Genomic DNA, 27,881 nt, shown 5'->3' with positions numbered 1-27,881 from the left:
TAGGGAGGGGTGACTGAACGAATATGGTCATCTAGGGAGGGGTGACTGAATGAGGTCATCAAAACGAGGCAAAGAAAGGGATTGGAACTGGGCATTGGGGCTTCCGTCGCTAACACCCTCGGTCGTCCAACTTTTTCAGCTAAAAAATGTCTCTTTTGGCTATTAAATATGACCGTGGCCATCTCGAGATATTGAACCAACTTCTCCTTCCTCATGAGTCCGTTTACGAGGAAATTAGATGCGTTGAAGACGGTTGGAAAGCGATTCGATCCATGAAGGTACAGTGTGGTTACTTATTACTTGTTACTTGTGGTAGTAAAACGTAAGCTTTTGGGTTTAAAAAGGATGATTTAATGTAGTTTTTTGGCCTGAAATATGGTATGCTTTTTAAAGCCATTTTTTTCTCTTTGTGGTTTTCCTTTTCTAATCTGGAGACGTAAAATAACTGCTTAAGACGTGAGCTTGAGAGATGCTGGCGCATGAGTCATGTACATAAACTGGGTTCGATTTACTATGCCGGGATAAACTTAAGTTATATGCCCATACATCTAAAGGACTAGAGTAAATGAAACCACAAAGTTCTCCGTGCACAAATAGAAGTCAATGTGAACTGCCGGGTGCTGAAAAATGAACTGTAGATCTAGGGTCTAGTGTGCATATAGTTGTACTGCAGTTGGGCAACAGAGAGATATTCACATTGAACCATTCAATGTTATTGTTTATCTTGTTGGATAATTGGCCACGTGTCTAAGGTTTTGCTGACGTTAGCATTGGTACGTTTTGGTAACGTTTCATAAGTTTCAGGTACGTTCACGAACGTTTATTGTTCATTCCTAGTTGGTTTGGCTTTAGATATCTTTATTTGTTGTACTCTTTCATCACGAGAGTTAGTAATTATTATATTCTTGTGAACTGCAGCTGCTATATGGATTTAAATTCATATAGGCATGCAACCGAAAACTGCCACAAATTTTGTGATTCATGTGCAAAGCAAGGGATCACAAGCAAGCTTGTACAGTTCCATGTCAACTTCAAGGAAGCTCTTTTGCTCTGCAGCAGCAAAAATTGTATGTATCCGTTTGATTCTGGAGAAATTTCCACATTTTTTGTACAGAAGATAACTGAAGAAAAATCTTTTTCTGCAGAACCAAGCTTCCCAAGGCTACAGTATTCTTCAGATAATGGACAAAATTTAAGACATGGTGAATCAAGGAAAGGCAAAGCTCGTGTTAAAAATACTCCTCATTTGCAAAGAAAAAAAATACCGGTGCTCAAATGCATTAACGTCAAAACATCCAAGCCTGAGCAGTCATTCTTTAAGATGGACAAAAAGCAGAGCCTTTCTAGTTCAGTTCCAAAGCACAAATGATCTCTAGTTGCACTTAGGTCAAAGGCAGCTGATTTTGAACCTTACATCCCAAGAAGGAAAAATGTGTGCAACAATAAATATATTTGATGTTAGCAAGTGAAAGAGACACTGAAAACAAGGATAGGCAGGTTTATGTAGATCAGCCAGTGGATTTAAAACAAAGCTACAAGGAACTTACAGAAGATGAAGAAAAGTTTCTTGCTGATCTTGTTTTCAACTAATGCTGATCATTTTGTAAATAGTAAATTTGTTGTCCATAATTTATGCACATCAGTAAAGTGACAATCAACATTGTAATTCAATTATTGTTATTACAATTAACAAAGATGTTATTACTTGATCCTAATACCTTTTGTTGATCAAATTAAAAACAGTTACCCGATCAGGATCAATACCCTCACAGAACTTCATCAAGTGATGAGCCAGTGCCAGGCCAGTTGATGAAGATTCCGTAAGAGACACCAAAAGCTTTCCCATTACAAATCAATTTTGTATTCTCAACAACTTGATCAATTGAGGTTGACATAGCCCCATATACAGCTGATTCAACAAAGGTTGTCTAAAAAAAGCATAAAAGCGTACGCGACAATACCGAAAGGCATTATGGGTTGGGGTAGTTTACTGTTTCATCGTCAAGTTCACGAGTTTTCAGCGCGATGGAAGGCGGAACTATGAATATTTGTCTGCGCGTGTTAAAGGAAACAAACAAGAGTAGGTACGACACCTATTCAGTAAAGGGCGTGCCCTTATGTGAGAATGTGTTCACTTTAAAGCAATACCTCCTCGAGAACTGCAGAGGGGAAATCGCTCCCGCGTCAGACACAACATTCCAAATTGGGTACTACGCCGACGGAAAGAAAAAGTACTCCATATCATCGGAGATCCAGCTTGCTGAGGCGTTATCCTTGGCAAAAAACGGCATCATAACCTTGTGGGTGGACCCACATAAAGACCCTCCAAAAGTTCTTCCAGGAAAAAAGAGGAAAGGTATTGTTTACAAACGCTATAAAACAAGGCGCGTTCTGCCTCACTTGAAGGTCAACTGCATGTTCTTATTTTTTTCACTGTCCGTTATCATTTACTAAACTTAGTTAAGCCCAGCTGCAGTACTGCGGTGAGTGGAAGTGAAGAAGATGATGACGAAAGAGGAGAGAGTAGCTATGACGCTTGCTTGTCGAGACTGCGAAAAAAACACAAGCTTCCAGAATTCAAGTTACGTTGCTGGGCGCGAATGATGGTGAGGAAAATTTAAATTTCCCGCGGATCATTTCCAGTCAGCTAAGGCATATTTAATTCTCATCATTAGAATACAACATTTTTGTAACCTTGTTTGAATATTATCTTTTAAAGTAGGAGTTGAAGAAATTTGGTAACTACTCATATAAATTTTGGACAAACGTACAAAAAAGCATGAATTGCACGTGGAGTAACGCACGCTTTATCGTGCACTGATCAAAGCGTTTAATAATCGGGAAGCAAGTAGAATGTTATATTTCTTTCCTCCGCATCATTTATCTCTGATTTTCCTGAAAATATTGCTTGATACCTACTGTACATACTATTTTACAAATTTTGAAGCAAACAACAATATATTAACTGCTGCTCATAACGCCTGGAGCTCATTAATGTGGCTATTAAAATGCAGGTATTAGTATTGTTTTTTTGTTTCAGGTAAACGGAACCCACGACAACGAAGACAACCCTCCAGACGTCCCATTTTTTACTGGGAAGGCGAGATGTTTGGTCAATCACACTCAACCATCCAACAATGAATTCACTGGGAATTCTACGGACGTTGAAAAAAAGGTAAGAACCTTTAAGCCTTAACATTTATCCTACAGGTGGATTTTTTATGTCTTCATGTATTCAGTTTTAATTAATCAGCTGATTTCTTTTTGGTTTAGACACGTATCCGTAGTGCAATCCTTCAGCAGCTGAAGGACCTTAAGATTTTGAACGACAATGGTGTTCTTGACGAAAATGAGTTCGCTTCACAGAAGGACAAGCTGTTGGCAGAACTGAGTTCTTTGTAATTAAAACCAAATTCATAATTTACATGAATAGTAACTGTTGCAAACAAAAGTCATTAAAAATACTCTGTATGCCGAATATAGTTTCTGATTTCTTCATCCGTGACTTGAAGAAACGCTTCTTCAACCATAAGTTCTGGATCCATGCAAAATTGCCAGGCCACATCGTTTTCCCTGATCCAGCTCTTTACTTGTCCAAAGAGTTCCTCACACGGCATAAAATCAGGACTGTAGGGGGGAAGAAAAACAACAACTGCTCCCGTTGCATTGATTGCGTCAATCGCTGCTTGCGTGTGGTGGATGGCCGCGTTATCTAACAGACAAATAAGAAATAAGGGAAGAAATGAATTCATGAGAGAGGGCTTTTTACAATGATGTTTTTAATAGAGAATTTGGACAAGGGTGGAAACAATTATTTTACAATTCGATAAAAGTCCTAATGCTGCCAAAGATTCTATCGTACCCATTATGACCACTGATCGCGGGTTGATTCCATTAAATGGAAGCAAGTTGGGGCATAGCTTTTCATCCAAAAAGTCTTCAAATGTTGCCCCATTGACGTTCCCCTGAAAAACACCAAGATCAATCATTCCTTCTGTACAAATAATAGGAATGGCAGTTATGCGCGGTCCCCAGTTCTGCGCCATACGTTTCAGTGCAGCTCTTTTGCCGATCGGGCTATATCCATATGTACGTTTAAGTCTTTTGTCCTGATGAAATAAAAAAAAGTGAGACCACTAAACGATCAGGGCTAAGTAATAGTAAAAGAGAGAACGAAATGCTGTGTCAGACAGCAAACAAACACATACAAATCCGCTTTCATCCAAGAACACCAACATCTCAGGATCCAGGAGACAAACATTAGACCTGAAAAGTACTCTGTCTGCTTCAGATCTTTGAAGGGCACTTGCTGTGAGCTTTTAAAACCAATGAATGGTTATTAGCTTTTAAAAAAACAATGAGTGATTATAATAATAAAAATAATAACAATAACATGTTTTTTCTTAAATTTACATAAGCAGGGAAAAATCAAAATATAGCACTGACAAAAAATATGTGACAAACCTTTTTTCGGCTAAAACGGTTCCGTTTTAAATACAGCAATATGCTCGAAAGAGCACGTTCTGACCCTGTCTGTTCGTAGACATTCTGGGCAATTTCTGAGAGGGTTTTTTCCGGGTGGTCAAGTACCGCTTCCATTATTACAAACTCCACGTGCGGATGCATAAGAAAACTATTCATCGGTCGTCCCAAAGTCTCTGCTTTCACTTCTCCAGAATTCAGGCATTTTGATACGTAGCGAAGAATGGTTTTTGGCGACATGTACAAAGCAGCCGCTACCTCGTCAACGCTGTATCCTAGAAACTCTTTCATCCATATTGCCCGCCATCTCAAGTCTTCGCTGTACGGTCGAGGCATTATGGATTCTGAGCTTTTATTGAAATTTATTGGGTATTTCCCAGACAACCTTTCGGCATTGTCGCGTACGCTTTTATGCTTTTTTTAGACAACCTTTGTCGAATCAGCTGTATACATGTAACAGTACCATACTGCTATCTTGGTGTATGGTATACAGTATACCATCAGACATGCAGCTTGATAACAACCGCTTGAGCACTTTCGTATCACTGTTAGAGTACTGGATTGTTTCCTTTTATAATGTTATTTGACTACCATTGAAATATAGTTGGTCTTGGGATGATTGACTTGTTTAAAATAAAATTTATTAATGCGTAAATTATTTGTCTCATTTTACTCGTAACTGATGAGTGCTTATTGTCAATTTTTGAAGTGTGATGAAATAAACTATTTTAAACAAATGGAGGTTTAACTTTATGTGTTGATACATTACAGGTAAATTAGCTGGTTAACAGCAAAATGAGAAATTAATGGAATTACTTTGTGCTTGAACCTCCCAACAATTAAAGGGATGCTTACATGATAGCAGATCACTTTTCACATTTAGCTATTATCATGAGTTCATTCCATCCCCCTCTTGCATTTCTGCATGTATATAGTGAACATAAATTACATGGTACTGGTCTATTACTAAAATTTTATAGTAAGTCATACCAAAGTAAGTTCACCCCAGTAGCCATACCAGACAGAGAGATTTATACCCCCCGGTCTGAAAACTAATTCCTATGTCAACTCATAAAACCAGTTTATGTACATTTGTAAATTGTGATGTACATGTTTCAAGTTTTTAGATGCCATTTACCAGAATAGACGTCCAACCATTATCCATGTAAGCACCATTGTTTCAGATAAAAGAGGGGTCTCAGGTCAAAAACCTGACAAGCCTGGCTTCCTGACCCGACAAAATGAATGGTATAGACTTAAGGAGATTAAGAGAGAACCACAGCTATTGACCCCTCAAAATTATTCCTTGACTCTCTGATTTTGAAAGTTATCTGGAACACTCAAGCACCCTGTAAGGCAAGGGTGTCAGGACCTTTGACCTACCTGTATGAGCCTATTTGCATTCTTCTTGCTAGAAAATAACAGCACATGCTGATTTTAAGCTTTGAGAAATATGGACAAGAGAACAACACAAAACATGCGCATTATATGTATAAGATCACCCCATAATTCCTCCAGGTTGTATGGTTCACACTTTGCACGGGACAACATTTTTTCAATTGGGTGTATCAAAATTTTTATCGTATTATACACCTCAAGATAGTTTGAATGGTGTTTATGACATTGCATTTTTGTTCCAGGTGCGTGGTGCGCCTGCCATTGCTATTGTCGGTTCCCTGAGTTTGATAGTAGAGATGCTGCCAAGGTCATTCAGCTCAGTGGAGGAACTTGTACAGTTTGTTACAGAGAAGATGGAATATCTTACAACAGCAAGACCAACAGCTGTGAATATATCAGACACTGCAAGGGAACTAATATCACTTGTTACGCATTTGTCCTCAGTAACAAAAGACACTGAAGATATAAAGAAGAAAGTTGTTCAGGAAATAGAAGGGATGTTGGCGAAAGATGTAAGAGATAACCAAACTGTTGGACGGTATGGAGCCGAACACATGGTACAGCAGACAAATGCCGACAAGCTGAAGGTACTCACTCATTGCAACACTGGCTCTCTTGCAACAGCGGGCTACGGGACTGCTTTAGGTGTCATCAGAAGCTTGTACGAGAAAGGCTGTATTGATCACGTGTTCTGCACTGAAACAAGGCCTTACAATCAAGGCTCGAGGCTTACAGCTTATGAACTGGTTTATGAGAAGATTCCATCAACTTTAGTTGCAGATTCCATGGTGTCATTGCTTATGAAAACAAAAGGGATACATGCAGTTGTTGTTGGTGCTGACAGAGTGGTTGCTAACGGTGACACAGCAAACAAGATTGGTACTTATCAAATAGCTATAGCTGGTAGGTACAATCATTGTGTGGTACGTAATGATGACTGTGTTAATGGTGCCTGTGGGATTTTTCAGTGATTGAAAAGTGTACTGAATTTTTCAAAGTTGTTGAACACATGTACAAGTGTACTGTGCAGTTTTAGAAAAAATCCGTACCCACCCCATGGAAGGTCATCGGAAATTCCAAGCGGGAGGGGGATCTTGAAAGTCAAAATTTTAGAAGCTAAGTATGAAGCTAAACTGGAATTTCCTATGGGGAGCGGGGATGTGCAAAACAAACACCTTTCTGTGGAGGGGAGTATGGATATTTTCTGAAACTGCACATTCTGAGGAGTCCGTGTGGTTCAACTATCTTAAACTGACCGTACACAGTAGCTCAAGATTGGCATGTTAATGGTGTCATAAGGTCCCTTTTTTGTTCACCTCAGTCCAGTTTTGATGACATGTAAGGTTTTACCTGCACCTGTTTCTGAGTTTGAAAGAAAGTCACACTTTTTGGTAGAACGCAAGACTTTTAAATCTTTTCTCAATGTAATGAAACTGGTCAGTCTGCATTTGTTAATACCAGCAGTTAAGCTGTGATCATCAAGTCTACATCTTTGGTTGTCAAATTTAGTTGTGTTATTGCCTTGAACATCAATAGATCCTTTCCTTGTTTTCAGCCAAATACCATATGGTTCCTTTTTACGTCGCGTCACCCTCTACCAGCATAGACCTCAATCTTGAGAGTGGCCACCAAATTGAGATTGAAGAAAGGCCTCATCACGAGCTGACTACAGTTGGTGATGTGCAAATTGCAGCTCATGGGATTGGTTGCTGGAATCCAGGTTTTGACATCACACCAGCAGAGCTAATTACAGGAGGCATTATCACAGAATATGGAGTCTTTAAACCTTCTGAATTAAAGGAGGCAATGATGGACAAAATTAAAGGAGCTAGATGATGACTATTTTGCCAACCACTAACTTTAATTTTTTCTGTCTCTTTGTGGGAGGGGGGGGGGGAGGGGTGATTTAAAACTGTAATAAAATGGAATGTGTACCCCACTCATGCATTCATACTCCTTATTTCACATACAGTGATACTGTATGTGAAATAAGTAAATTTGGCATTCACGATATTAAATTATACCTGTAGGTGTAGAAAGGTCAACGTATGGGAGGGAGGTAGAGTGGGCTGACTTCTTCCCAGACTATTTAAACCATAACATTCCTTCTTCAAGGACCACATACATGTAGGCTGGTGGAGTTGAAACCACTAGCTGTTTGTAACTGCTCTTTGTTTGTTTCTTTGTAGTTCTTACTGTTGTTGTTCTTTGGAGGTATCTTAATATTATTTTTGTGCACTGATTCTCATTTGGCAAGTGCTAACAATAAATCTTTAAAGGGGAAGCCTACATAGCAAAATCATTTACAGAAAGGTACTCAATTAAGACCTAAGTACAGTCAAACCTCCACTAACAGACACCTCTCATAGGTGGACACCTCTCATAAGCGGACACTTGGTCATGTTCTTAGCTACATACTTGTCAATCACTACATTTTTAACCTCCCATAAGCGGACACCTCTCTTAAGCGAGCACTTTTTCTGGGTCCCAAGGGTGTGCACTTATGGGAGGCTCGACTGTAACACCTTCACTAAAAATAAAGTGACTATCAATAGATAAGAATAAATAAAGAAAGGAGATAAAGTTAGATTAATTACATGCTAAAATTTATGATAAATATATACTGGAAATAGTTCAAAGTATGAATTAAATTTGGCTTTGGGCAAGCCACACCTAAATGCAACTACATGTATGGTGGGTGTCTCTCTTAGAGTAATGTCTAGGGCATTTCATACATCGGTGGCAAAGTTTTAGTGTAGGTATCTTAATTATTGTTATTGCATACTGATTCTCATTTGGCAAGGGTTAACCCAACAACTTGTAAATGTGGTTGTTTAGAGTGACTTTATACAATAATCCATGACACAAAATCAAACAATGAATAATATATTTTATTATTACTGCTAAATATTGAAAAGTAGCCAAAAGAAAACATGGAATTGGTGTCTAAGGGTCTGTTTGTAAAATTTACATTTCGTTCCGGGCAGGGAACGTGACCATTAAACAAACAGTGCCTGACATTCACCTGAGAATTTCACACCTGCGTATTAACCGAAAGTAAATACAAGATATTGTTTTGAAAATGAAATTTTATCCACTAGTAGATCCTGCTGTCACTGTATGACATGAGTGGTGGTTGACAGTGACAGCAGCGATCTACTGGTGGATGAAATTTCGTTTTCTAGCTGCTACACTTTATTTATTAATTTTTTTTTTGTTGATGTTTTAGGAGCCTTTTTTCTAAGAACGTTGAGGCTGAGATTAACTTAATTTAAGAACATACTAAGAACATTACCGAGGCTGAGAGTTACTTATTAGAGCATTTTTATTTCGACCAAATGTTTTTAAAATGAACAGTATAAATACGGATAAAATAATGCATGTAAAACTTCAGTCTATACAGTCCAATTAACCCCAGTGATAAAGGGACACATTTTAACATTAACATTGACACCACATTACGGCGCATATCGCCAGGTATCTTGGTCACGTCCGCATAGCCGATTTATTGAAATACTAATAACAGATAACTTAATTGACAGAAAAAAATAACGTTCAGTCTCAGCCCCATGCAAATTTAGACGGTCTTATATAAAACTAGAGTGTATCTGTTCAAAAGAAAGCGCTATGTACTGAGCTCTTTCGTGTGATTTTGGGATTCAGAGCAGTGTTTTTTTTAAGTCAGTAATGCCCAGCACAGTTGCAACAAGACGGCAAAAATAATTCCCATTTCCATCCCGGGCGGCTCAGAAAAGTTCCGTACGGGAAGGCTCCGCTCGGAAGGTTAATCCCTTGTCCTTTCACATACCAACTTTGACTTAAATTGTACCCCTTTCATGCACGTAAAACAAACAATTTCCCCCTTCGGTTTACAGTGTATCCCTCCCCCGCCTTTCGCATACTTGGAGAATGAAAAAGAAAAAAAATTTACCCCTTTCGGGTGGACCCCCTTCCCCTGTATTCTGTATCCCCACCGTATGGAGTACTTATTTCCCCCTCCCCCCATCCTGGGAACGTTCTCGAATCATCAACATTGAGCAAGTAACCTCACAAAATGAGTAAGTCGAGCGCAATCTGGCGTAAGAAAATCTACTCCATTTCTTTGATTCCGGTATTTTATCGTCTGTATGCATACTTATCATGAAGTTATCTTTTCTCAGAACAAATTGGACCATTGGACAATAGGGAGTTGACAAATGACATGATCACTTATCAGTAATGATCAGTAATCCTGTAAGACTCAGTTTAGATTATAATAAGTTAGGCTCATTTCCAGTATCTAGCTATTTCCATTGATTGTTTTTGCTCGAATAAATGGTCATAAAAATGAGTCAAAATGTTCTCTTGCACAAGCAATTCAGAGACTATGTAATTATATTCTTGTTTGGATAGTGGCGTTTTCCTTACCACCTTTATTGCTGAACAATGACAAGACGGTTTTTGTTTAACTCAATGCCATGAATTTATATCACAAACTTACGTATTGTTTTCTGGTTTGTTCATGTCGCGTAAAAAAAACTATTTTCAGTGCCAAACGTTAATTTAACTTTTAATAATCACACTGAACTTTTTTTGTCGTTGTTTACTTAACTCGAAATGGGGACAAGACATAGACGCTCGTCAATTATATTACTGGAGGGGCTCGAAGATCCATCGCTTCAGTTTATGGATTCAGGATTGCCACGCGTGTTCACTGTTCAGGTTATTATTAGCATTTTCGCGAAGCATGTTTAACCAAAACAACAAAATGAGAATGATTTTTGTACAACTCATAGAACGCTAGTTATTATCATAAATGAGCAGCTGTGTGTACATTGCAAGACATATCTGTTGATTTCTTTCCTCCTACATATTAACAAAGTTGACATTTCGTTTGCTCATTTTTCCTCGGTTTTAATTTATCTACGGCCACGCTTAATTAAATTCGACAAACTGTTCACAGAGTGAACTTACTAATATTTCTCCACCTGAAGTAATTATTTAATATTGGTTTGAGAAAGACTGTACTTGGCTCCTGTCAAAACTGGGGAAGTATTTCAGCCTGTATTCTTCTAATGCCGCAAAGAGGACGATAATGTAGGGGAAATACATTGTATTTCTGTCAACGAGCTGTATTCTTCTTCAGATCGGAATTATCGTTAACTCGGAACACGACAAGGTATAAACTTTTTATATTTATATAATTATTTCCACGGTTGTGCCTTATTTCAGTCTCATATAATGACAAAACAACGTTGCGTTCTTCTAAAACGTAGTATTCATAACTTTGTATAGCGTAAAATTGATCATATGTAAGCGCAAGGCCGGTTTGGCCAAGGATTTTTTTGCAAAATAAAGATATTAACTTTTATTTTGTTCAGTTACCACTAGAAAAGTGGTGAACAATATTTGGCTGGATAAAGGATTCCCTTTCTTTAGACTAAAGAGCATTTTATTTTTTTTCTTTCTCTTTAATTTGCTTTTTTTATATTGTTTGTTTTATCTCGTTTTTCCTTTATCGTTTTGATTAGAGGCATAGGTCACGTGCCCCCTGAGCATGTTCGGTTTGATGACGTCACTCAGGTTAAGCGTTCTCCAAGAAAGATGCACCTTACACATGGCATCAGTCCGAGTCAGTTTTATTTTCCTCTTGGTGATTTGTTGGAATCTTCCGTCACTTACAGTGCAATCAGGAGGATCCGCTTTAGTCAGTGATTCGGGTAGGTTCTCTTTTTGTAACTCCCCCAGTTAGTTTAATTTTTCAACAATAACAGTGGTGTCAATGAATTTTTGTAGTTACTGACGAGTTTGTACAGAGCATGAAAAGTCTGCAAAAGACCAAGAAAATGTTTAACTTACAAAAGCACTTGAACTTCTCAAACGCGGGCAGAAAATGATTAGACAAGACTGTCTGTATTATTCAGTTCTTTTTCGGAGATCGGTTTTCAAGAGGCCACAAACTAAATAGCGTTGTCAGTTAGGTCCAGTTAGTGGCGCGTAAATGATTGATTTTTTCATCGCAAACTTATCAACAACGTCCTAGTAGTTATAATAACAGTTATGTGATCGTCCTTAGCCCAAGATTCCGATGCCAGCGGGAGATATCTCGATCACTAACTTGGCCTTAGTTGGTGGGGCAAAGTTGTGTGGTGTTGACCTCACGCTAGTGGCATGAGGCATAGAAAGTAGCCATCCGCTGGCTCTTCGTTTCATTCTTTGAAAACGACTTTTACGTCCGTATTGGTGATCGAAGCAGGGTAGGGTAGGGTTCGTTGTGCACTCCTGAGGGTTATTTTTAACTGCAAAACTCTGACTCGGACCAAATGAACCTTAATTCCCTGTAATGGAGAACAGCGTTCGTACGGACTCGTGAAGGAACGGCTTTCCTCTTTTGACATCACCAAATTCTTGTAAACGTCAATTTTATACTTGGCACGGCAGTGTGAAAGTCCTTTCCCTTCAAAAACCGTCAAAGAAAGAACCAACCTTGTTTTCAAAATTATTTTATAGTTGGCGTGATGTCTTTACAGATTTAGCAATGATGATGTAGATCGCTAATGAGTTACGACGTACATCATGTTTGCTATTGTTACGAATGTCCCGTCCATGCGCACAGACAATAATAGCGAAGAACTTATTTGTTTCTGCGGGGAAGCAAAAAATGTTAAATATCATTTTTAACCATAAACAATTTTGAATCCATGTCAAATATCGAGTCCACGCATGGGTAATGTTAATATTTTTTAAGTTCCACAGTGACCGATCCTCCTTTGCGGAGTCTTGTTAATGAGTTTGCGGATTGCGGTAGCTAATGCTTTTTTTAAAAACTTCGTTTTTTTGTTGTCATTTCATAGAACCGTTCGATGTTAACTTTCCGCAACCTTCGTCTGGCGGCGGTTATGCTATCACTGATGATATTCCAGACATGACGTCTTTCTCGTTTTGTTTCTGGGTGAAACTCTTTCATAATGCTGTTGGTTCAAAGTCAATGGCCTTGCTGTCGTACACCAACTCTAAGTTCCAAAAAGCGTATCTCTTGGAAACGTATGGATCGGCGATAGATATCTACATGGATGATGAGCCTATTGTGTACGTAAATCTTCACCTTGAATTGATGGGAATGCTTGGTTTGAAACAGAGTTGTTAAGGTAGTTTTGTTGGCGGGGGATGGGGAACTCCCATATAACAGTGATGGGGATGATCGTCGTACCTTTTAGGAGTTGAAATATTCGACGATCACCCTGCCCGTCACTTTTATATAGGAGCCCCCCTCCACCCGGTGCGGGGGGGGGGGGAGGGGAAAGTAATTTGGAGCGAAGGGCTAACGCTCAAATTTACGGTGCACAAATAACATTTAGTTTTCAACACTCCTCATAAAAATTAACCTTCTCCTCACCTTGATAGTGCTCAGAGCTATTTTAAAATTGTTTTCGGTTGAGCCCTTTCATCAAAATTTGTTTCACTGTATCAGTTTTACATCAGATAATTAATTTAACCGTATACTAAGGGACTCCCCCCTTTTGCCTCGCCCATTCAGTTACATCAGTTACTATAGCCTTGCTTTTTATTTATAAACAATCGAAAGCCTCTGCTTACGTTACTTCTATTTATTTTACTTTAATTTGGAACATTGTAGTTTGTGATCAGATACTAATCTTTTCTTAATAGGCAATGAGGTTACTAAACACACTTCAGAAACTGTGCAATACTCTACTACCTGATCTCTGAGAGTAGAGTAGAGTATTGCACTCTGCCGGACGTGTGGACGTTCATGGTTTCAAATGAACAAGTTAAAATCTTTAAATTTGACCAGACTCATTTCGTAAATATAAATGGGTTTGCGCCTGTACCGATTTCGTTTTGTTTCAATACTACAGTATTACAATTTCTTTCAATATTCAAGCTTCGCGATTGCTCGTCCTCTTCATAACGATCATTCCGTTTGCTTTAACTTGATTTTCCAGTTTTCCTGCTATCGACCTTACGGACCAGAACTGGCATCACGTGTGCACGATTTGGGACCAGTCTAACCGTGAAACGATTGTATACTTCGAAGGTGTTCATGCCGAAACATTGGCACGTCAACATAGACAAGGTAAGACACTAATGTAGACTACCCCAGGAGGTGGCTACCCATGGATAGAAGCAAATGCCTGATTTGATTGGTTCCCTTCTGGATAGTTATTAGCCCCCGTAACTCATCGATTAATTTCCCCGCAGTTTTATTGGATGAAACGTGTCACGTGGTGCAAGATCCGATGACTGTTATGAAATGGTAACCGTCGTCCGATTTCATGTCCTTCACCCGATTTTTTGGACGAGTAAAAACAAAACCAAGGAAAGAAAGTCATTTAGACCTTTACTTTTTAATCCAATCACCGAGCAATAAAATCGAGTAAAGGCAGCTAGCTTTCATAACTGTATAGTCTCCACGGGGAAGTGGAGTTCCTCACGAACTCGTAACCAAGAAAAACAAAAAGAAAAAAACCGACAGAGAAAAACAGAAATGAACGCTATAGAATCCTTTTATTTTGTTACTCAGAAAAAGTGCTCAAAGGAGGGGGTTCTTTGGTAATCGGTGCCCTGTTGGACAAACAGCAAGGTGTGTTCTCTAACCACTTGAATGGAAGCTTGAGTAACCTGAACATCTGGAATAGATACCTAACTAGAGATGAAGTACAGAACGTTTACCGCGCATGCGACCTAAACAGAGGAAACGTGTTATACTGGTGTGCACACATGATCGGACCCATGCTAAGGAATGGCGCCACCATGACGACCCGATCCTCGGCGTGCAGTGGTTCGTGTAAGTATAACGGACTCTCCAAAGGTCTTCCAATTTTCTCTTGACGATCAAACGAAAATAACTGAGTAATTACTACGTGTCTCGTCCATAACCAACTCAGACGTTTAATTTTGTCGCTCCGCGTTCCAGAACCACTTCTCATGTGAAATGTCTTAGCCAAGAGAGGCATCCTCTCTTGTCTTGTCCTATCTTGTCCCCATACTTTTTTTAAAAAGTACTGGGAAGAAGTTATCATAATATCAAGAAAATTCACCTTGTGTGATGATATCCTTAATTCTCATGAGTTCAGGCTTGAACTGAGCATTGATATTAAAAAGAGAAATTTGACACTGATAACTGCTAGGGCTTAAAGGGTTCAAATAGCTTTAAAGTTGCTTTAGAGAAATGAATGATTTAAAAAAGGTGTCTTCTTTCCAGACGCAGATGCAATGTTCACAACTCAAGCGAACTCGAGGCTGATGGGACACAAAATTACCCATTATATAGTTCGGGACGAGTTTGCCTGCACGTCATACTGCCTCCGAAATTGCCGCTGTCAATCATTTAACTTACGTGAACGGCCGGATGGCAAGTACTTTTGTCAACTAAACAGCGCTACAGCAAAAGAGTTTCCAGATGATCTCATTGGCACAGGCAACGGGAATGATATGCACTATGAAATGGTGTATTGAAGATGTTGTGTAACGTTTATAACAGATAGAGCAAGTACTTCCTACATTGTAGATTTCCCACTTAAAGAAAGACACCAGGAGAAAGAAACAACGAATTTGGTCACTTCACGGTCTTCCGACAACCAAGCATCTTTATAAAGGACCTTCTCATGACAATTTGCCGTGTAGCAAAAATCTAATCCAAACGCGATCGAAAATACCTTAAAGTTGGTTTAGCGTCTTAGTGAATAGACCCTTCTCCAAAATGGCGGCAACAGACTTGAAAGAGTTAAAATTGAACTGAATGAAAAACTGATACCAGCACTGGAAAGGGAACCTTTACTTTAGTAATCTTGCAACGTTTCAGCATATAAGGTGTTATATCAGCTTAGGAAATGTAAGATGAAATTTGACAAATTTACAGGCGTTCGTATGACTGGGGGTATACGTCATACCCCCAGTCATACAAACATCTGTAAATTTTTCATTTTTCAACTGATATGTTCTCAGCTAATGTTACACCTGATATGCTGAAACTTTGCAGGGTTACTAAAGTAAACGTGCTCTTTCTAATGCTGAGGTTTTTAATTTTAACTTATTGGAATTTTCGGCCGCCATTTTGGAGAAGGGTCTATTGTTATGTAGAATTTAGTTAGGATGTGGGAAACACGAGGAGGCATGTTGCAGGAATGTGCAGCTGCCATAAAACTGTTTGCTATGTACGCACTAAGGGGGCACATAACGGGGGCGCGGTCATATACCCACACGACATAATGTAGGCAGGGCATGTAGCAGCGACAGGGAGCCTGGTTTATGTGTTCCAGCTACAGAGGCCAGATTACGATGCCCTCCCTGGTTAAGATGTATCCTAAACTTTGTTTCTTAACAATGGTCTATATTGTTATTCCAACAATAGGCTATTGTTCAGAAACGATACTAAGGATGTAGCTTCGTGAATGTGGCCTCAAGAATAGTGCAGCGATGTTGTCCCTACAACAGGACTTTGGACTTGATGAACTTCGCGCATAGAGTATGTCCCTGCGACACATTTTTTGCTGGGATCATCCCATACCCGGGCACCTTAAAATTCTTAATATCGTGCATAAATTGCTGAAATTATAGATTTAGTCATGAGCTGTTGCTCAATACATTTTTTATTCAATTTTGTTGTAGTTATTGACTTAACGCGAGGTTTACGCATGCAAAACGGAAAGCTGGGCTTCGCTGATATATGCCTAAAACTGATTTCCTTCCCTGTCCCCAAAAACAAAAGGAAAATCAGCTTGTGTAGGCTGCTTCTTTCTCGGACGTCGTCTGGCGGGTGAACAAAACGTACGACGATGTCCAAGCAAATCTCCCCGTTTTAAAATGCAATTTATTCATTAGATCATTACACAAGAGAAGATGAGCCAAGAAATGAAATAATCATTTTTAAATTGTAATAATTGTTATTGGTAATAGTTAAGATCTAAGAATCTCTAAATCACGTGTATACTGTAGGTGATAATTTGTTGTCGTTCAGTTAACCCTGCTCGCACACGAATTCACACTTTTGGCGCTTAGCGCCTTTCATGCGAGTTTACCCTTTCAGTGATTCGCGTCTGCCTTCGTGATTTTCAGGAGGTAAAACGCTCGTTTTGCTAATTCTAGGTGGAGACTAATTACAATAGCTTATAGTTTCTTTCAGTAAATTCTATCACCCACATTTTTTTCTTTTTCTCAAAATTTCATTTAGCTCTGCTGTGCCAAATACTTGTAAGTGCAACCAAGTACATATACAGAGTTAACGAATTAACGGAATTAAAAAAATAGAATTTATTATGTTGCTACTGAAGTGTCACTTATCAACTTTCAAAATTAGCTGATTCCACAAACTTAGGCAAGGCTAGATTGCAGACCTTGCAGTATCGTTGGAAATGAAGGGAAAATTTGAGAGGCCTTGTGAAGCTACCGAGGGATGAGGCATGTTGAAGGTAGTTTCCTTTCTCGTGGCTTTGCTGCGTGTTTTCCCTGCTCTGTAACTTAAAACTTACTTTCCACCTTGCGCCAAATGTACCGCCACCTTGGTATAATCTAAAGATGCGTCTTCCTTCATATCAAAGCTACAGCAAAGCTTAAATTTATATTATCTCTATCAGCTCTTTACAAGCTGCATAATCTCGCTTTTAGCCTTCTTTTTTGCTGTTACGTTCCTACTTTGTATCTTATTCTAGGTTGTTCAGGTTATATCTCTAAGTAGAATAATTGATTCGCATTTTCGCGAAGCACGTTTAACCAAAACAACAAAATGAGAATTATTTTTGTACAACTCATAGAAAGCTAATTATTATCATAAATGAGCAGCTGTGTGTACATTGGGAGACATATCTGTTGGCTTCTTTCCACCTAGTTGACAAAGTTGACATTTCGTTTGCTCATTTTTCCTCTGTTTTAATTTATGAACACGTTCACTACAATTAAATTCGACACACTGTTCTCAGAGTGAACTTACTAATATTTCTCTACCTGAAGTAATTATTTAATATTGGTTTGAGAAAGACTGTACTTGGCTCGTGTCAAAACTGGGGGAGTATTTCAGCCTGTTTTCTCTAACGCCGATAAAGGACGTACTTAAGAACAAGATAATGTAGGGAAAATACGTGTACATCTGTCAACGAGCTGTATTCTTCTTCAGATCGGAATTATCATTAACTTGGAACAAGGTCGAGGTATGAACATTTTTATATTTATATAATTATTTCCATTGTTGTACCTTATTTCAATCTCAGAACGTTGTGTTTTTCTTACACGTAGAATTCATAACTTCGAATAATGAAAAATTGATCAATGCTTAACATGCGTCAGCCGAGAGTTATATGGCCGGTTTGGTCAAGGTTTTTCTTACAAAATAAAAGTATCAACTTTTATCTTGTTCAGTTACCATTAGAAAATCCATTAGAAAATTAAAGTGGTGAACAATATTTGGCTGGATAACGGATTCCCTTTCTCTAGACTAAAGACCATTTTATATTTTTTTTCTTTCTCTTTAATTTGCTTTTTCTTATTGTTTGTTTTATTTCGTTTTTCTTTAATCGTTTTATTGGAGGCATAGGTCACGTGCCCCCTGAGCATGTTCGGTTTGATGACGTCACTCAGGTTAAGCGTTCTCCAAGAAAGATGCACCTTACACATGGCATCAATCCGGGTCAGTTTTATTTTCCTCTTGGTGATTTGTTCGAATTTCCAGTCACTTACAGCGCAATCAGGAGGATCCGCTTCAGTCAGTGATTCGGGTAAGTTCTCTTTTTGTAACTCCCTCAGTTAGTTTAATTTTTTAACAATAACAGTGGTGTCAATGAATTTTTGTTGTCAAAAAGTTTGTATAAAGCATAAAAAGTCTGCACAGGATGAAGAAAATGTTTAAATTACAAAAGCAGTTAAACTTCTCAAACGCGGGCAGTAAAGGATCAGACAAGACTGTGTATTATTCTGTTCTTTTTCGGAAATCGGTTTTCAAGAGGCCACAAATTAAATACTGTTGTCAGTCAGTGGCGCGTAAATGATTGATTTTTCATCGCAAAGCAACAACGTTCCTAGTACTTAACAGTTATGTGATCGTCCTTAACGAAAGATTTCGATACCAGCGAGAGATATCTCGGTCACTAACTTGGCCTAACTTGGTGGGGCAAAGTTGAGTGGTGTTGACCTCACGCTAGTGGCATGAGGCATAGAAAGTAACCATACTCTGGCGCTTCATTTCATTCTATGAAAACGTCTTTTTAAAAAATTTACGTCCCTATTGGTGGTCGAAGCAGGGTAGGGTTATTTTTAACTGCAAAACTCTGACTCGGACTAAATGAACTTTAATTCCATGTAATAGAAAACAGTGTTCGTACTGAAAAGAACGGCTTTCCTATATCCCCTGTCCATGCCCACACACAATCATAGCGAAGAACAATTTGTTTCTGCGGAGAAGCAAAAATTGTTTAATATCTTTTTAAACCATAAACAATTTTGAATCCATGTCAAATACCTAGTCCATGCACGCGTAATGTTATTTTTTAAGTTCCACAGTGACCGATCCTCCTTTGCGGAGTCTTGTCAATGAGTTTGCGGAGTGAAGTAGCTCATGCCTTTTTAAAAACTTACTTTTTTTGTTGTCATTTCATAGAACCGTTCGATGTTAACTTTCCGCAATATTCGGCTTACGGCGGTTATGCAATCACTGATGATATTCCAGACATGACGTCTTTCTCGTTTTGTTTCTGGGTGAAACTCGTTTATAATCCTGGTGGTTCAAAGTCAATGACCTTGCTGTCGTACACCAACGCTAAGTTCCAAAAAGCATATCTCTTGGATGCTAATGGATCAGCGATAGATATCTACATGGATGATCAGGCTATTGCGTAAGTAAATCTACACCTTGAATTGATGAGAATGTTTGGTTTTATAAACAGAGTTGTTAACGTAGTTTTGTCCGCGGAGGGGGGAGGGGAGACTCCCATATAAAATTGATGGGGATGAGGGCATCAATGATCGGGGGGGGGGGGGGTTAGCAAAGCGAAGCGAAGGGATAACGCTCAAATTTACTGTGGACAAAACACATTTAATTTTCATCTCTGCTGGTAAAAATTAACGTTCTCCTCACCTTGATAGTGCTCAAAGCATATTTTAATATGCAATTACTAAAAATTTTTAAATAATAATAAAAATAATAATAATAATAATATTTATATAATTAATATTTTAATATGCAATTAATTATTTTAATATACAATTTAAAAATTTTTTTCGGTTGAGCACTTTCATCAAAGTTTGTTTCACTGCATAACTTTTCCATCAGATAATTAATTTAACCGTGTACTAAGCGAATCCCCCTTTTGCCTCGCCCATTCAGTTACATCAGTTACTATAGCCTTGCTCTTTATTTATAAGCCATCGAAATCCTCTGCCAATGTTACTTCTATTTATTTTTACTACTTTAATTTGGAAATTTGACATTGTAGTTTGTTATCATATACTAATCTTTTTTCAATAGACAATGAGGTTAACAAACGCACTTTAATTTGATTTGATCTGATTAATATAGCCTGTGTGGTAAGGCTTTAAAGGGAGAGGAAAGGCGGGAATCGGGTGCGCAGGCAAAGAGGGAGGCAAACAGAGCGCTCACGTTTTCGCTCTCTTTCAATTCGCGCTCCGCACTCTCATCATGTACTTCGTGCGCGCCTCTGCGTCCACTTTTCACTTAGTTCCTTTAGAGTGCCAACCACGCATGCCCTGTATCATCTGATTACGCCTCATAAGATTCAAGTTCGGCGGATACTGCCAACCAAATCTGTAACTCTGTTCAATACCACAGTATTATAGTTTCTTTCAATATTCATGCTTTGCGATTGCTCTTCCTCTTCATAACGATCATTCCGTTTGCTTTAACTTGATTTTCCAGTTTTCCTGGTATCGACCTTACCGACCAGAACTGGCATCACGTGTGCACGATGTGGGACCAGTCTAACCGTGAAACGATTGTATTCTTCGAAGGTGTTCATGACGTAACATTGCCACGCCAACATAGACAAGGTAAGACACTAATATAGACTACCCCAGGAGGTGGCTACCCATGGATAGAAGCAAATGCGTGATTTGATTGGTTCCCTTCTGGATAGTTATTAGCCCCCGTAACTCATCGATTAATTTCCCCGTGGTCTTATAGGATGAAACCTGTCACGTGGTGCAAGTTATGAAACGATAACCGTCGTCCGATTTCATATCCATCGCCCGATTTTTTTGGACGAGTGAAAAACAACAAGGAAGGAAAGTCATTTAGGCGTTTACTAATCCAATCACCGAGCAATAAAATCGAATAAAGGCGGCTAGTTTTCTGCATAGTCTTCACGGTGAAGTGGATTCCTTAACGAACTCGTAGTCAAGAAAGACAAAAAGAAAAAAATCGACAGAGAAAAACAGAAATGAACACTATAGAATCCTTTTTATTTTGTCACTCAGAAAAAGTGCTCAAAGGAGGGGGTTCTCTGGTAATCGGTGCCGTGTTGAACAAATAACAAGGTGTGTTCTCTAACCACTTGAATGGAAGCTTGAGTAACCTGAACATCTGGAATAGATACCTAACTAGAGATGAAGTGCAGAACGTTTACCGCGCATGCGACCTAAACAGAGGAAACGTGTTATACTGGTGTGCACACGTGATCGGGCCCATGCTAAAATATGGCGCCATGATGACGTCCACATCCTCGGCGTGCAGTGCTTCATGTAAGTATAACGGATTCTCCAAAGGTCTTCCAATTTTCTCTTGATGATATATCAGATATATATATATTACACAACGAACAAAATTCAGTAATTACTGCGTGTCTCGTCCGTACCCAACTCAGATGTTTAATGCTGTCACTCCGAAGAAACTATTATAAATACCCCAACGTTACGTTCTTCTAAGTCCCGGTTCAGACGCCATACTTCACATAATCATGTAAAGATGAACGGATTACTCAACTGTTATAACCTTGAAATCAATTAATTAATTACATGTGAAGTATACGGCGTCTGAATCAATTCAGAACGGTCGATGTAATTCGGATCGGCTCAGCCGTTTTAACCCGCCTTGCTCAGCCGGGAATAACGACTGTAGAACGGCTTTGATCCAGACGCCGTGTTTAACATGTGCCGAACAAATGCATAAATTATTACATAGTATGGGTCTGTGAATTAATTTCCGCTGAATTATGTTCGGCGTCTGTGTCTGAATCAATTGATTCGGGCTCTTAATTGATATGGGTCGGTCTAAGTTCGCACTGGATTCGGCTCATGTGAATATTTCTGTGAAGTACGGCATTTGAACCGGGTAAAAGTGGCATCAAAATTAGAGATTCAACGCGACGGAAGTCCCCTCTAGTGGTAGGGGCGGTAGGGATCCTCTCAGGCCATTCTCTCCCAGTAGCTGCGAGGATTTGTAATGCCTAAAAGTGTATAGGCTGTATAGGCCAGTAGTTCGGTGTCAGTGAGAAGACTGTGTTTTATTTTCGGACACAATGTAACCATTAATTTATTTTGTGCATAAACTGCCTATTTAGAGCTGTTAATTCCAGCTCTAATCTATTTTAAGAAAATTAAGTGTGCGTCCAAGAGCACATGGTGTGCCTGTGATCATTATATTTGGATCAAGCCAACGACGCCAACGAGCTCTATTTATGCTTTGCTTTTCTTTTGCTAGTACTAGAAGGAAATTTTTCGGACTTTCTTGGGTGTGAAAGAGTTAAAGAAATGAACTTTCGCTCTCCATCTTCAGTTGCCACCAACACGCTGATATTCTTTGGAAAATATCATTTGGGAACAGTTGAAAACAATGTACTTCTAATATGAGACATTTCTGTATGTATCTAAGCTTCCTTATGAGCCTAACCCTTTAAGCCTTAATATCAAAAACAGTTCTCCTATCTTGTCCCCATGCTTTTCGTATAAAAGTACGGGGGAGTTCTAAGTTATTAAAATATCAAGAAATTTCACCTTGTGTGATCATATCCTTAATTCTCATTGGCTCAGGGTTTGAATAAGCATTGGTATTACAAGGAGAAATTTGACGCTGATAACTGTTAGGGCTTAAAGCGTTTAAATAGCTTTAAAGTGGCTTTAGAGAAATGAATGATTTAAAAAAGGTCTTCTTTTCCAGACGCAGATGCAATGTTCACAACGCAACCGAAATTGAGGCTGATGGGACACAAAATTACCCATTATATAGTTCGGGACGAGTTTGCCTGCACGTCATACTGCCTCCGAAATTGCCGCTGTCAATCATTTGACTTACGTAAACGGCCGGATGGCAAGTACTTTTGTCAACTAAACAGCGCTACAACGAAAGAGTTTCCAAATGATCTCATTGGCACAGGCAACAGGAATGATATGCACTATGAAATGGTGTATTGAAGATGTTTTGTAACCAGTTATAACAGATAGAGCAAGTGCTTCCTACATTGTAGATTTCCCACTTAAAGAAAGAGTGACACTAGGAGAAAGAAACAACGAATTTGGTCACTTCACGGTCTTCCAACAGCGAAGCCTCTTTATAAAGGACCTTCTCATGACAGTTTGCCCGGTAGCAAAAATCTAATCCAAACGCGATTGAAAATACCTTAAAGTTAGTTTAGCGTCCAAGTTTGAAAGTCGCCTATTGTAAAAATGGTGAATTTTTATATAGAATTTAGTTAGGGGATGTTGAAAACACGAGGAGGCATGTAGCAGGGATGTGCAGCTGCCATAAAATTGTTTGCTATGTACGCACTAAGGGGGCACATAACAGGGGGGTGATCATGTACCCACACGAGATAATGTAGGCACGGCATGTAGCAGCGACAGGGCCCCTCGTTTATGTGTGCCTTGTACAGGCTTTAGGGGCCAGATTACGATACCCTCCCTGGTTAAGATGTATCCTAAACTTTGTTTCTTAACAACAGTCTATTGTTATTCCAACAATAGGCTATTGTTCAGAAACGATACTAAGAATGTAGCTTCCTGAATGTGGCCCCAAGAATAGTGCAGCGATGTTGTCCCTACAACAGGACTTTGGACTTGATGAACTTCGCGCATAGAGTATGTACCGGAGACACATTTTTGCAGGAACCATCCCAAACCCGGGCACCTTAAAATTCTTAAACTTTATAATGCCATATCAAGCATGAATTGCTGAAATTATAGATTTAGTCAACAGCTGTTGCTCAATACATTTTTTATTCAATTTTGTTGTAGTTATTGACTTAACGCGTGGTTTACGCAAAACGGCAAGCTGGACTTCACTGATATATGCCTAAAACTGATTTCCTCCCCTGTCCACCAAAAACAAAAGGAAAATCAGCTTGTGTAGGCTGCTTCTTTAAGTTTTCTCGGACGTCGTCTCGCGGGTGAACAAAACGTACTACGATGTCCAGGCAAATCTCCCCGTTTTAAAATGCAATATATTCATTAGATCATTACACAAGAGAAGATGAGCCAAGAAATGAAATAATCATTTTTAAATTGTAATAATTGTTATTGGTAATAGTTAAGGTCTAAGAATCTCTAAATCACGTGTATCCTGTAGGTGATAATTTGTTGTCTTTCAGTTAACCCTGCTCGCACACGAATTCACACTTTTGGCGCTTAGCGCCTTGCACGCGAGTTCACCCATTCAGTGATTCGCGTCTGCCTTCGTGATTTTCAGGAGGTAAAACGCTAGTTTTGCTAATTCTAGGTGGCGACTAATTACAATAGCTTATAGTTTCTTTCATTAAAATTCTATCATGCACATCTCTTTCTTTTTCTCAAAATTTGATTTAGCTCTGCTGTGCCAAATACATGTAAGTACAACAAAGTACATATACAGAGTTAACGAATTAACGGAATTATAAATTTAAAGTAGAATTTATTATGCTTCTACTGAAATGTCACTTTTTAACTTTTAAAGTTAGCTGATTCCACAAACTTAGGCAAGGCTAGATTGCAGATCTTGCAGTATCGTTGGAAATAAGGGGAAAAATTTGAGAGGCCGGGTGAAGTTACCGAGAGATGAGGCATGTTGAAGGTAGTTTCCTTTCTCGTGGTTTTGCTGCGTGTTTTGTGGGGGGGGGGGGGCAGGGGGGCGGGAGCTCGGGAGAATAGGGGGCGGGAGGGGTACGGGAGACGGGAGAGGAAAGGGCGGGAGGCGGAAGTTCTAAGAGGACGGGAAGCGGGAGAGCAATACAAAACGGTGAATTTCTTTACTTATTAATGCGTTAGAATACTATCAAAAAAAGAACTCAACAATGTTGCACAATGTTATTTGTTTTCCATTTAGCGTCCTCCGAGGCTTTACACAATCTTTTATATCCGAGTGCACACGAAAATTCGTGCTCAGGCGATAAACAGGGTTACTTCCGGTGAAATTGTAAACCCTTTCATGGTGTTACGTCATAGCTCATGAAATGTCAAGCGTGACATGTGTGCACATGTGTGAGTGCCGCGCAAGTTTTTAGAAGTCTCAAAAGAGGTGAGTGGCGAGCAAATACGCGTCTTGTAAATTTAGTATCAGAGATTCAATATCGTCAAAGGCCATTTTAGTAGTTCTTAGCATTTTTCAGTGCGGTAGTGAGAAATCTGGGGCATGGACGACCTTCTTGGGATTTAGCTCCCAATGACCGTCAATCGGACTGTACTAAAGATTTTGCTGCATGGTGTATGGGAATTTGCGAATGGAATGCTGTTTCAATGAGCACGTGGAGAGTGCGGAGTGTTTCGTTTCACGACACCGTTTTTCGTTTTGGACAAAGCAAAATCGGTTCCTATTACAATGGGCAGCCAAACAGCATGGGAAGCAACCAGGAACCGTCGACTTCATAGAAAAGAGGAGTAGGATTAGGAGTAGAAGGAGATCAGTGCAGCCTCCTCTGCACATGGATGAAGACTTCTTTTGATGAACAGTTTGTTCGGCCTAATTTCGGACGCTTTTTGCATTTAATGCAGTAATTCTTTCCTAAGAGCAGTAGCAGCGAGCTTAGAATTCACCACCAGTAACGCAGAGATTTAAACCTTGGATTGAAAGTAGGTCCTAAAGTTTCATTTTACCTTTTCCCGCACTAAAAGCAATTTTTTCACGCAATTTTAGGGAGTTAGGATATCGAGAAAGATATCAAGATTATAATTAGTGTATCAAGTAAATGCGATGGATCCGCAATACAGCGCCAAGAATTAGGCAGACAAACCGAACTCTAAACTGGGGCGTTTGGCTGCCGGCTCGCCATGTCCTACTTCCCCATTTGAATTACATGATCCCAACAAATGAATAATTAAGAAATGCAACAACTATTACACTGCACGATGGACTAAGACTGTTGTCACTGAAAGAATGGTTGAACCGTCAAACAAGCCGAACATGTTAGTCAAAAATTAAATACAAACAGCGGTGATACTTGCGCATTTTAGCTTGACGTAGCATATGAAACGTCAGGTTACATAAAATGCGCAATTTTATTATGTTTATCACCGCTGCTTGTATTTTATTTCTGATCAAGCTACAATGGCTCAAGAACAAAAGCCCTTATGTTAGTCAAAACGTCATTAACTCAGAGTACAAAACCTATCAATAATGTTAACGTTAATCAAAATATATATAGTAAAAAAATGAATAATGAAAGGCCTGAGAATGGTACATCCTGGTACAGCTTTATGACTAATACGGGTTTTGAAGCCTTCTTCTTTACTCGGGGACGGGAGAAACGCGAAAAAGGGCGGGAGGCGGGAGGCAAAGGTACGGGAGGCGGGAGGTTCCGACCCCCCTGTCCCCCCCCCCCCCCCCACTGTTTTTCCTGCTCTGTAACTTAAAATTTACGTTCCATTTTGCGCCAAATGTACCGCCACCTTGGCATAATCTGAAGATGCGTCTTCCTTCATATCAAAGCTGCAGCAATGCTTAAATTTATATTATCTCTATCAGCTCTTTACAAGCTTCATAATCTCGCTTTTAGCTTTCTTTTTTGCTGTTACGTTCCTACTTTGTATCTTATTCTAGGCTGTTCAGGTTATGTCTCCAAGGAGAATTATTAGCATTTTCGTGAAGCATGTTTAACCAAAACAACAAAATGAGAATTATTTTTGTACAACTCATAGAACGCTAGTTATTATCATAAATGAGCAGCTGTGTATACATTGAAAGACATTTCTGTTGGCTTCTTTCCACCTAGTTGACAAAGTTGACATTTTGTTTGCTCATTTTTCCTCGGTTTTAATTTATCTACGGCCACGCTTAATTAAATTCGACAAACTGTTCACAGAGTGAACTTACTAATATTTCTCTACCTGAAGTAATTATTTAATATTGGTTTGAGAAAGACTGTACTTGGCTCGTGTCACAACGGGGGAAGTTTTTCAGTCTGTTTTCTTTAACGCCGATAAAGGACGTACTTAAGAACAAGATAATGGAGGGAAATACGTGTGTTCTGTCGTGAATTGTAATACCGTCGTGAATTGTAATACCTGTCGTGAATTGTAATAACACTTGTCGTGAATTGTAATACCTGTCGTGAATTGTAATAACACTTGTCGTGAATTGTAATACCTGTCGTGAATTGTAATAACAGTTGTCGTGAATTGTAGTAACGTACCTATCGTGAATTGTAATAACCTGTTGTCGTAATTTGTAATAATCTGAGCTGTCGTGAATTGTAATACCACGTTGTCGTGATTTGTAATAAGACTTAAGAACAAACAATTATACAATGATGGTAAAATGACAGGCCAAACACGGCTCCTATTGGTCGAGATCGGAAGAATATGACCTTCAAAGCTAATTTGCTCTTACGAATACGCCGTCTTTCAAAGATTTCCCTTTTTTGTACGAAAGTAGGAAGGGTCTTTGAAGATCTCTCTTAGCAGAGGCTGATTTTCTATCAAGTGCCATTTACTCATCTGAATGGTTTTTAGGTAAAGCACAGAAGGGCGCCGATATTCTGAAACAAACGGCAAAATGTTTTTGCGCGTTTTTTTGTTTGTTTTGTAGGGCCGACATTCTTTCGCTGATATTGACCGTCTGTTCTGTCGTGAATTGTAATACCGTCGTGAATTGTAATACC

At 39.1% G+C, this 27,881-nt stretch overlaps 5 protein-coding genes across 6 annotated transcripts; 4 read left to right on the top strand and 1 right to left on the bottom strand.

The window, feature by feature from the left end:
• The first annotated feature begins 101 nt into the window (after positions 1-101).
• On the top strand, positions 102-8,566 carry LOC146485060 (methylthioribose-1-phosphate isomerase-like). The gene is made up of 3 exons (XM_085104006.1): positions 102-278; positions 6,123-6,783; positions 7,436-8,566. Exons 1-3 carry the CDS (start codon positions 147-149, stop codon positions 7,714-7,716), a joined length of 1,074 nt encoding a protein of 357 aa, XP_084960132.1. The 5' UTR covers positions 102-146; the 3' UTR covers positions 7,717-8,566.
• On the top strand, positions 2,026-3,402 carry LOC146485061 (uncharacterized). The gene is made up of 4 exons (XM_085103718.1): positions 2,026-2,371; positions 2,500-2,606; positions 3,041-3,175; positions 3,274-3,402. The coding sequence occupies exons 1-4, from the start codon at positions 2,026-2,028 to the stop codon at positions 3,400-3,402; spliced, it is 717 nt and encodes a 238-aa protein (XP_084959844.1).
• LOC146485057 (uncharacterized) lies at positions 3,456-27,621 on the bottom strand. Its single transcript, XM_085103717.1, has 5 exons — positions 27,347-27,621; positions 4,465-4,888; positions 4,209-4,316; positions 3,863-4,109; positions 3,456-3,712 (listed from the first exon to the last, which is right to left on the bottom strand). Exons 2-5 carry the CDS (start codon positions 4,816-4,818, stop codon positions 3,456-3,458), a joined length of 966 nt encoding a protein of 321 aa, XP_084959843.1. The 5' UTR covers positions 4,819-4,888; positions 27,347-27,621.
• Positions 8,707-17,555, top strand: LOC146485059 (C-reactive protein 1.4-like). 2 transcript variants are annotated; one of them, XR_014863490.1, is made up of 7 exons: positions 8,707-11,038; positions 11,393-11,579; positions 12,714-12,948; positions 13,824-13,954; positions 14,402-14,665; positions 15,083-16,924; positions 16,993-17,555. XR_014863490.1 is itself a non-coding variant. In XM_085104007.1 (6 exons), the coding sequence occupies exons 2-6, from the start codon at positions 11,417-11,419 to the stop codon at positions 15,334-15,336; spliced, it is 1,047 nt and encodes a 348-aa protein (XP_084960133.1). In that variant the 5' UTR covers positions 8,707-11,038; positions 11,393-11,416; the 3' UTR covers positions 15,337-17,555. The 2 variants fall into 2 exon arrangements, 1 of the variants encoding a protein (XP_084960133.1); XM_085104007.1 differs by having other exon boundaries at positions 15,083-17,555.
• Positions 18,333-24,079, top strand: LOC146485058 (neuronal pentraxin receptor-like). Its single transcript, XM_085103760.1, has 5 exons — positions 18,333-18,587; positions 19,466-19,700; positions 20,741-20,871; positions 21,298-21,561; positions 22,976-24,079. The coding sequence occupies exons 1-4, from the start codon at positions 18,425-18,427 to the stop codon at positions 21,351-21,353; spliced, it is 585 nt and encodes a 194-aa protein (XP_084959886.1). The 5' UTR covers positions 18,333-18,424; the 3' UTR covers positions 21,354-21,561; positions 22,976-24,079.
• Positions 27,622-27,881: the final 260 nt, after the last annotated feature.

The sequence above is a fragment of the Pavona decussata genome, unplaced genomic scaffold, assembly GCF_977016875.1.
Source record: "Pavona decussata unplaced genomic scaffold, jaPavDecu1.1 SCAFFOLD_28, whole genome shotgun sequence".
Classification (NCBI taxonomy): domain Eukaryota; kingdom Metazoa; phylum Cnidaria; class Anthozoa; order Scleractinia; family Agariciidae; genus Pavona; species Pavona decussata.
The sequence above is the reverse complement of the archived record's forward strand: the minus strand, read 5'-3'. Positions and strand labels throughout refer to the sequence as shown.

What these genes read in the sequence shown, in the direction of transcription:
- LOC146485057 (XM_085103717.1), bottom strand. Translation starts at nt 4,818, where the DNA reads ATGCCTCGACCGTACAGCGAAGACTTGAGATGGCGGGCAATATGGATG. An exon ending in ACCGTTTTAGCCGAAAAAAG is followed by an intron (nt 4,317 to 4,464) that starts GTTTGTCACATA and finishes TGGTTTTAAAAG; the next exon opens with CTCACAGCAAGTGCCCTTCA. An exon ending in GCGATCAGTGGTCATAATGG is followed by an intron (nt 3,713 to 3,862) that starts GTACGATAGAAT and finishes TTTGTCTGTTAG; the next exon opens with ATAACGCGGCCATCCACCAC.
- LOC146485059 (XM_085104007.1), top strand. Translation starts at nt 11,417, where the DNA reads ATGTTCGGTTTGATGACGTCACTCAGGTTAAGCGTTCTCCAAGAAAGA. An exon ending in CGCTTTAGTCAGTGATTCGG is followed by an intron (nt 11,580 to 12,713) that starts GTAGGTTCTCTT and finishes GTCATTTCATAG; the next exon opens with AACCGTTCGATGTTAACTTT. An exon ending in ATGGATGATGAGCCTATTGT is followed by an intron (nt 12,949 to 13,823) that starts GTACGTAAATCT and finishes TTGATTTTCCAG; the next exon opens with TTTTCCTGCTATCGACCTTA.
- LOC146485061 (XM_085103718.1), top strand. Translation starts at nt 2,026, where the DNA reads ATGGAAGGCGGAACTATGAATATTTGTCTGCGCGTGTTAAAGGAAACA. An exon ending in GTTGCTGGGCGCGAATGATG is followed by an intron (nt 2,607 to 3,040) that starts GTGAGGAAAATT and finishes TTTTTGTTTCAG; the next exon opens with GTAAACGGAACCCACGACAA. An exon ending in CTACGGACGTTGAAAAAAAG is followed by an intron (nt 3,176 to 3,273) that starts GTAAGAACCTTT and finishes TTTTTGGTTTAG; the next exon opens with ACACGTATCCGTAGTGCAAT.
- LOC146485058 (XM_085103760.1), top strand. Translation starts at nt 18,425, where the DNA reads ATGTTCGGTTTGATGACGTCACTCAGGTTAAGCGTTCTCCAAGAAAGA. An exon ending in CGCTTCAGTCAGTGATTCGG is followed by an intron (nt 18,588 to 19,465) that starts GTAAGTTCTCTT and finishes GTCATTTCATAG; the next exon opens with AACCGTTCGATGTTAACTTT. An exon ending in GCCACGCCAACATAGACAAG is followed by an intron (nt 20,872 to 21,297) that starts GTAAGACACTAA and finishes TTTGTCACTCAG; the next exon opens with AAAAAGTGCTCAAAGGAGGG.
- LOC146485060 (XM_085104006.1), top strand. Translation starts at nt 147, where the DNA reads ATGTCTCTTTTGGCTATTAAATATGACCGTGGCCATCTCGAGATATTG. An exon ending in AAGCGATTCGATCCATGAAG is followed by an intron (nt 279 to 6,122) that starts GTACAGTGTGGT and finishes TTTTTGTTCCAG; the next exon opens with GTGCGTGGTGCGCCTGCCAT. An exon ending in TTATCAAATAGCTATAGCTG is followed by an intron (nt 6,784 to 7,435) that starts GTAGGTACAATC and finishes CCTTGTTTTCAG; the next exon opens with CCAAATACCATATGGTTCCT.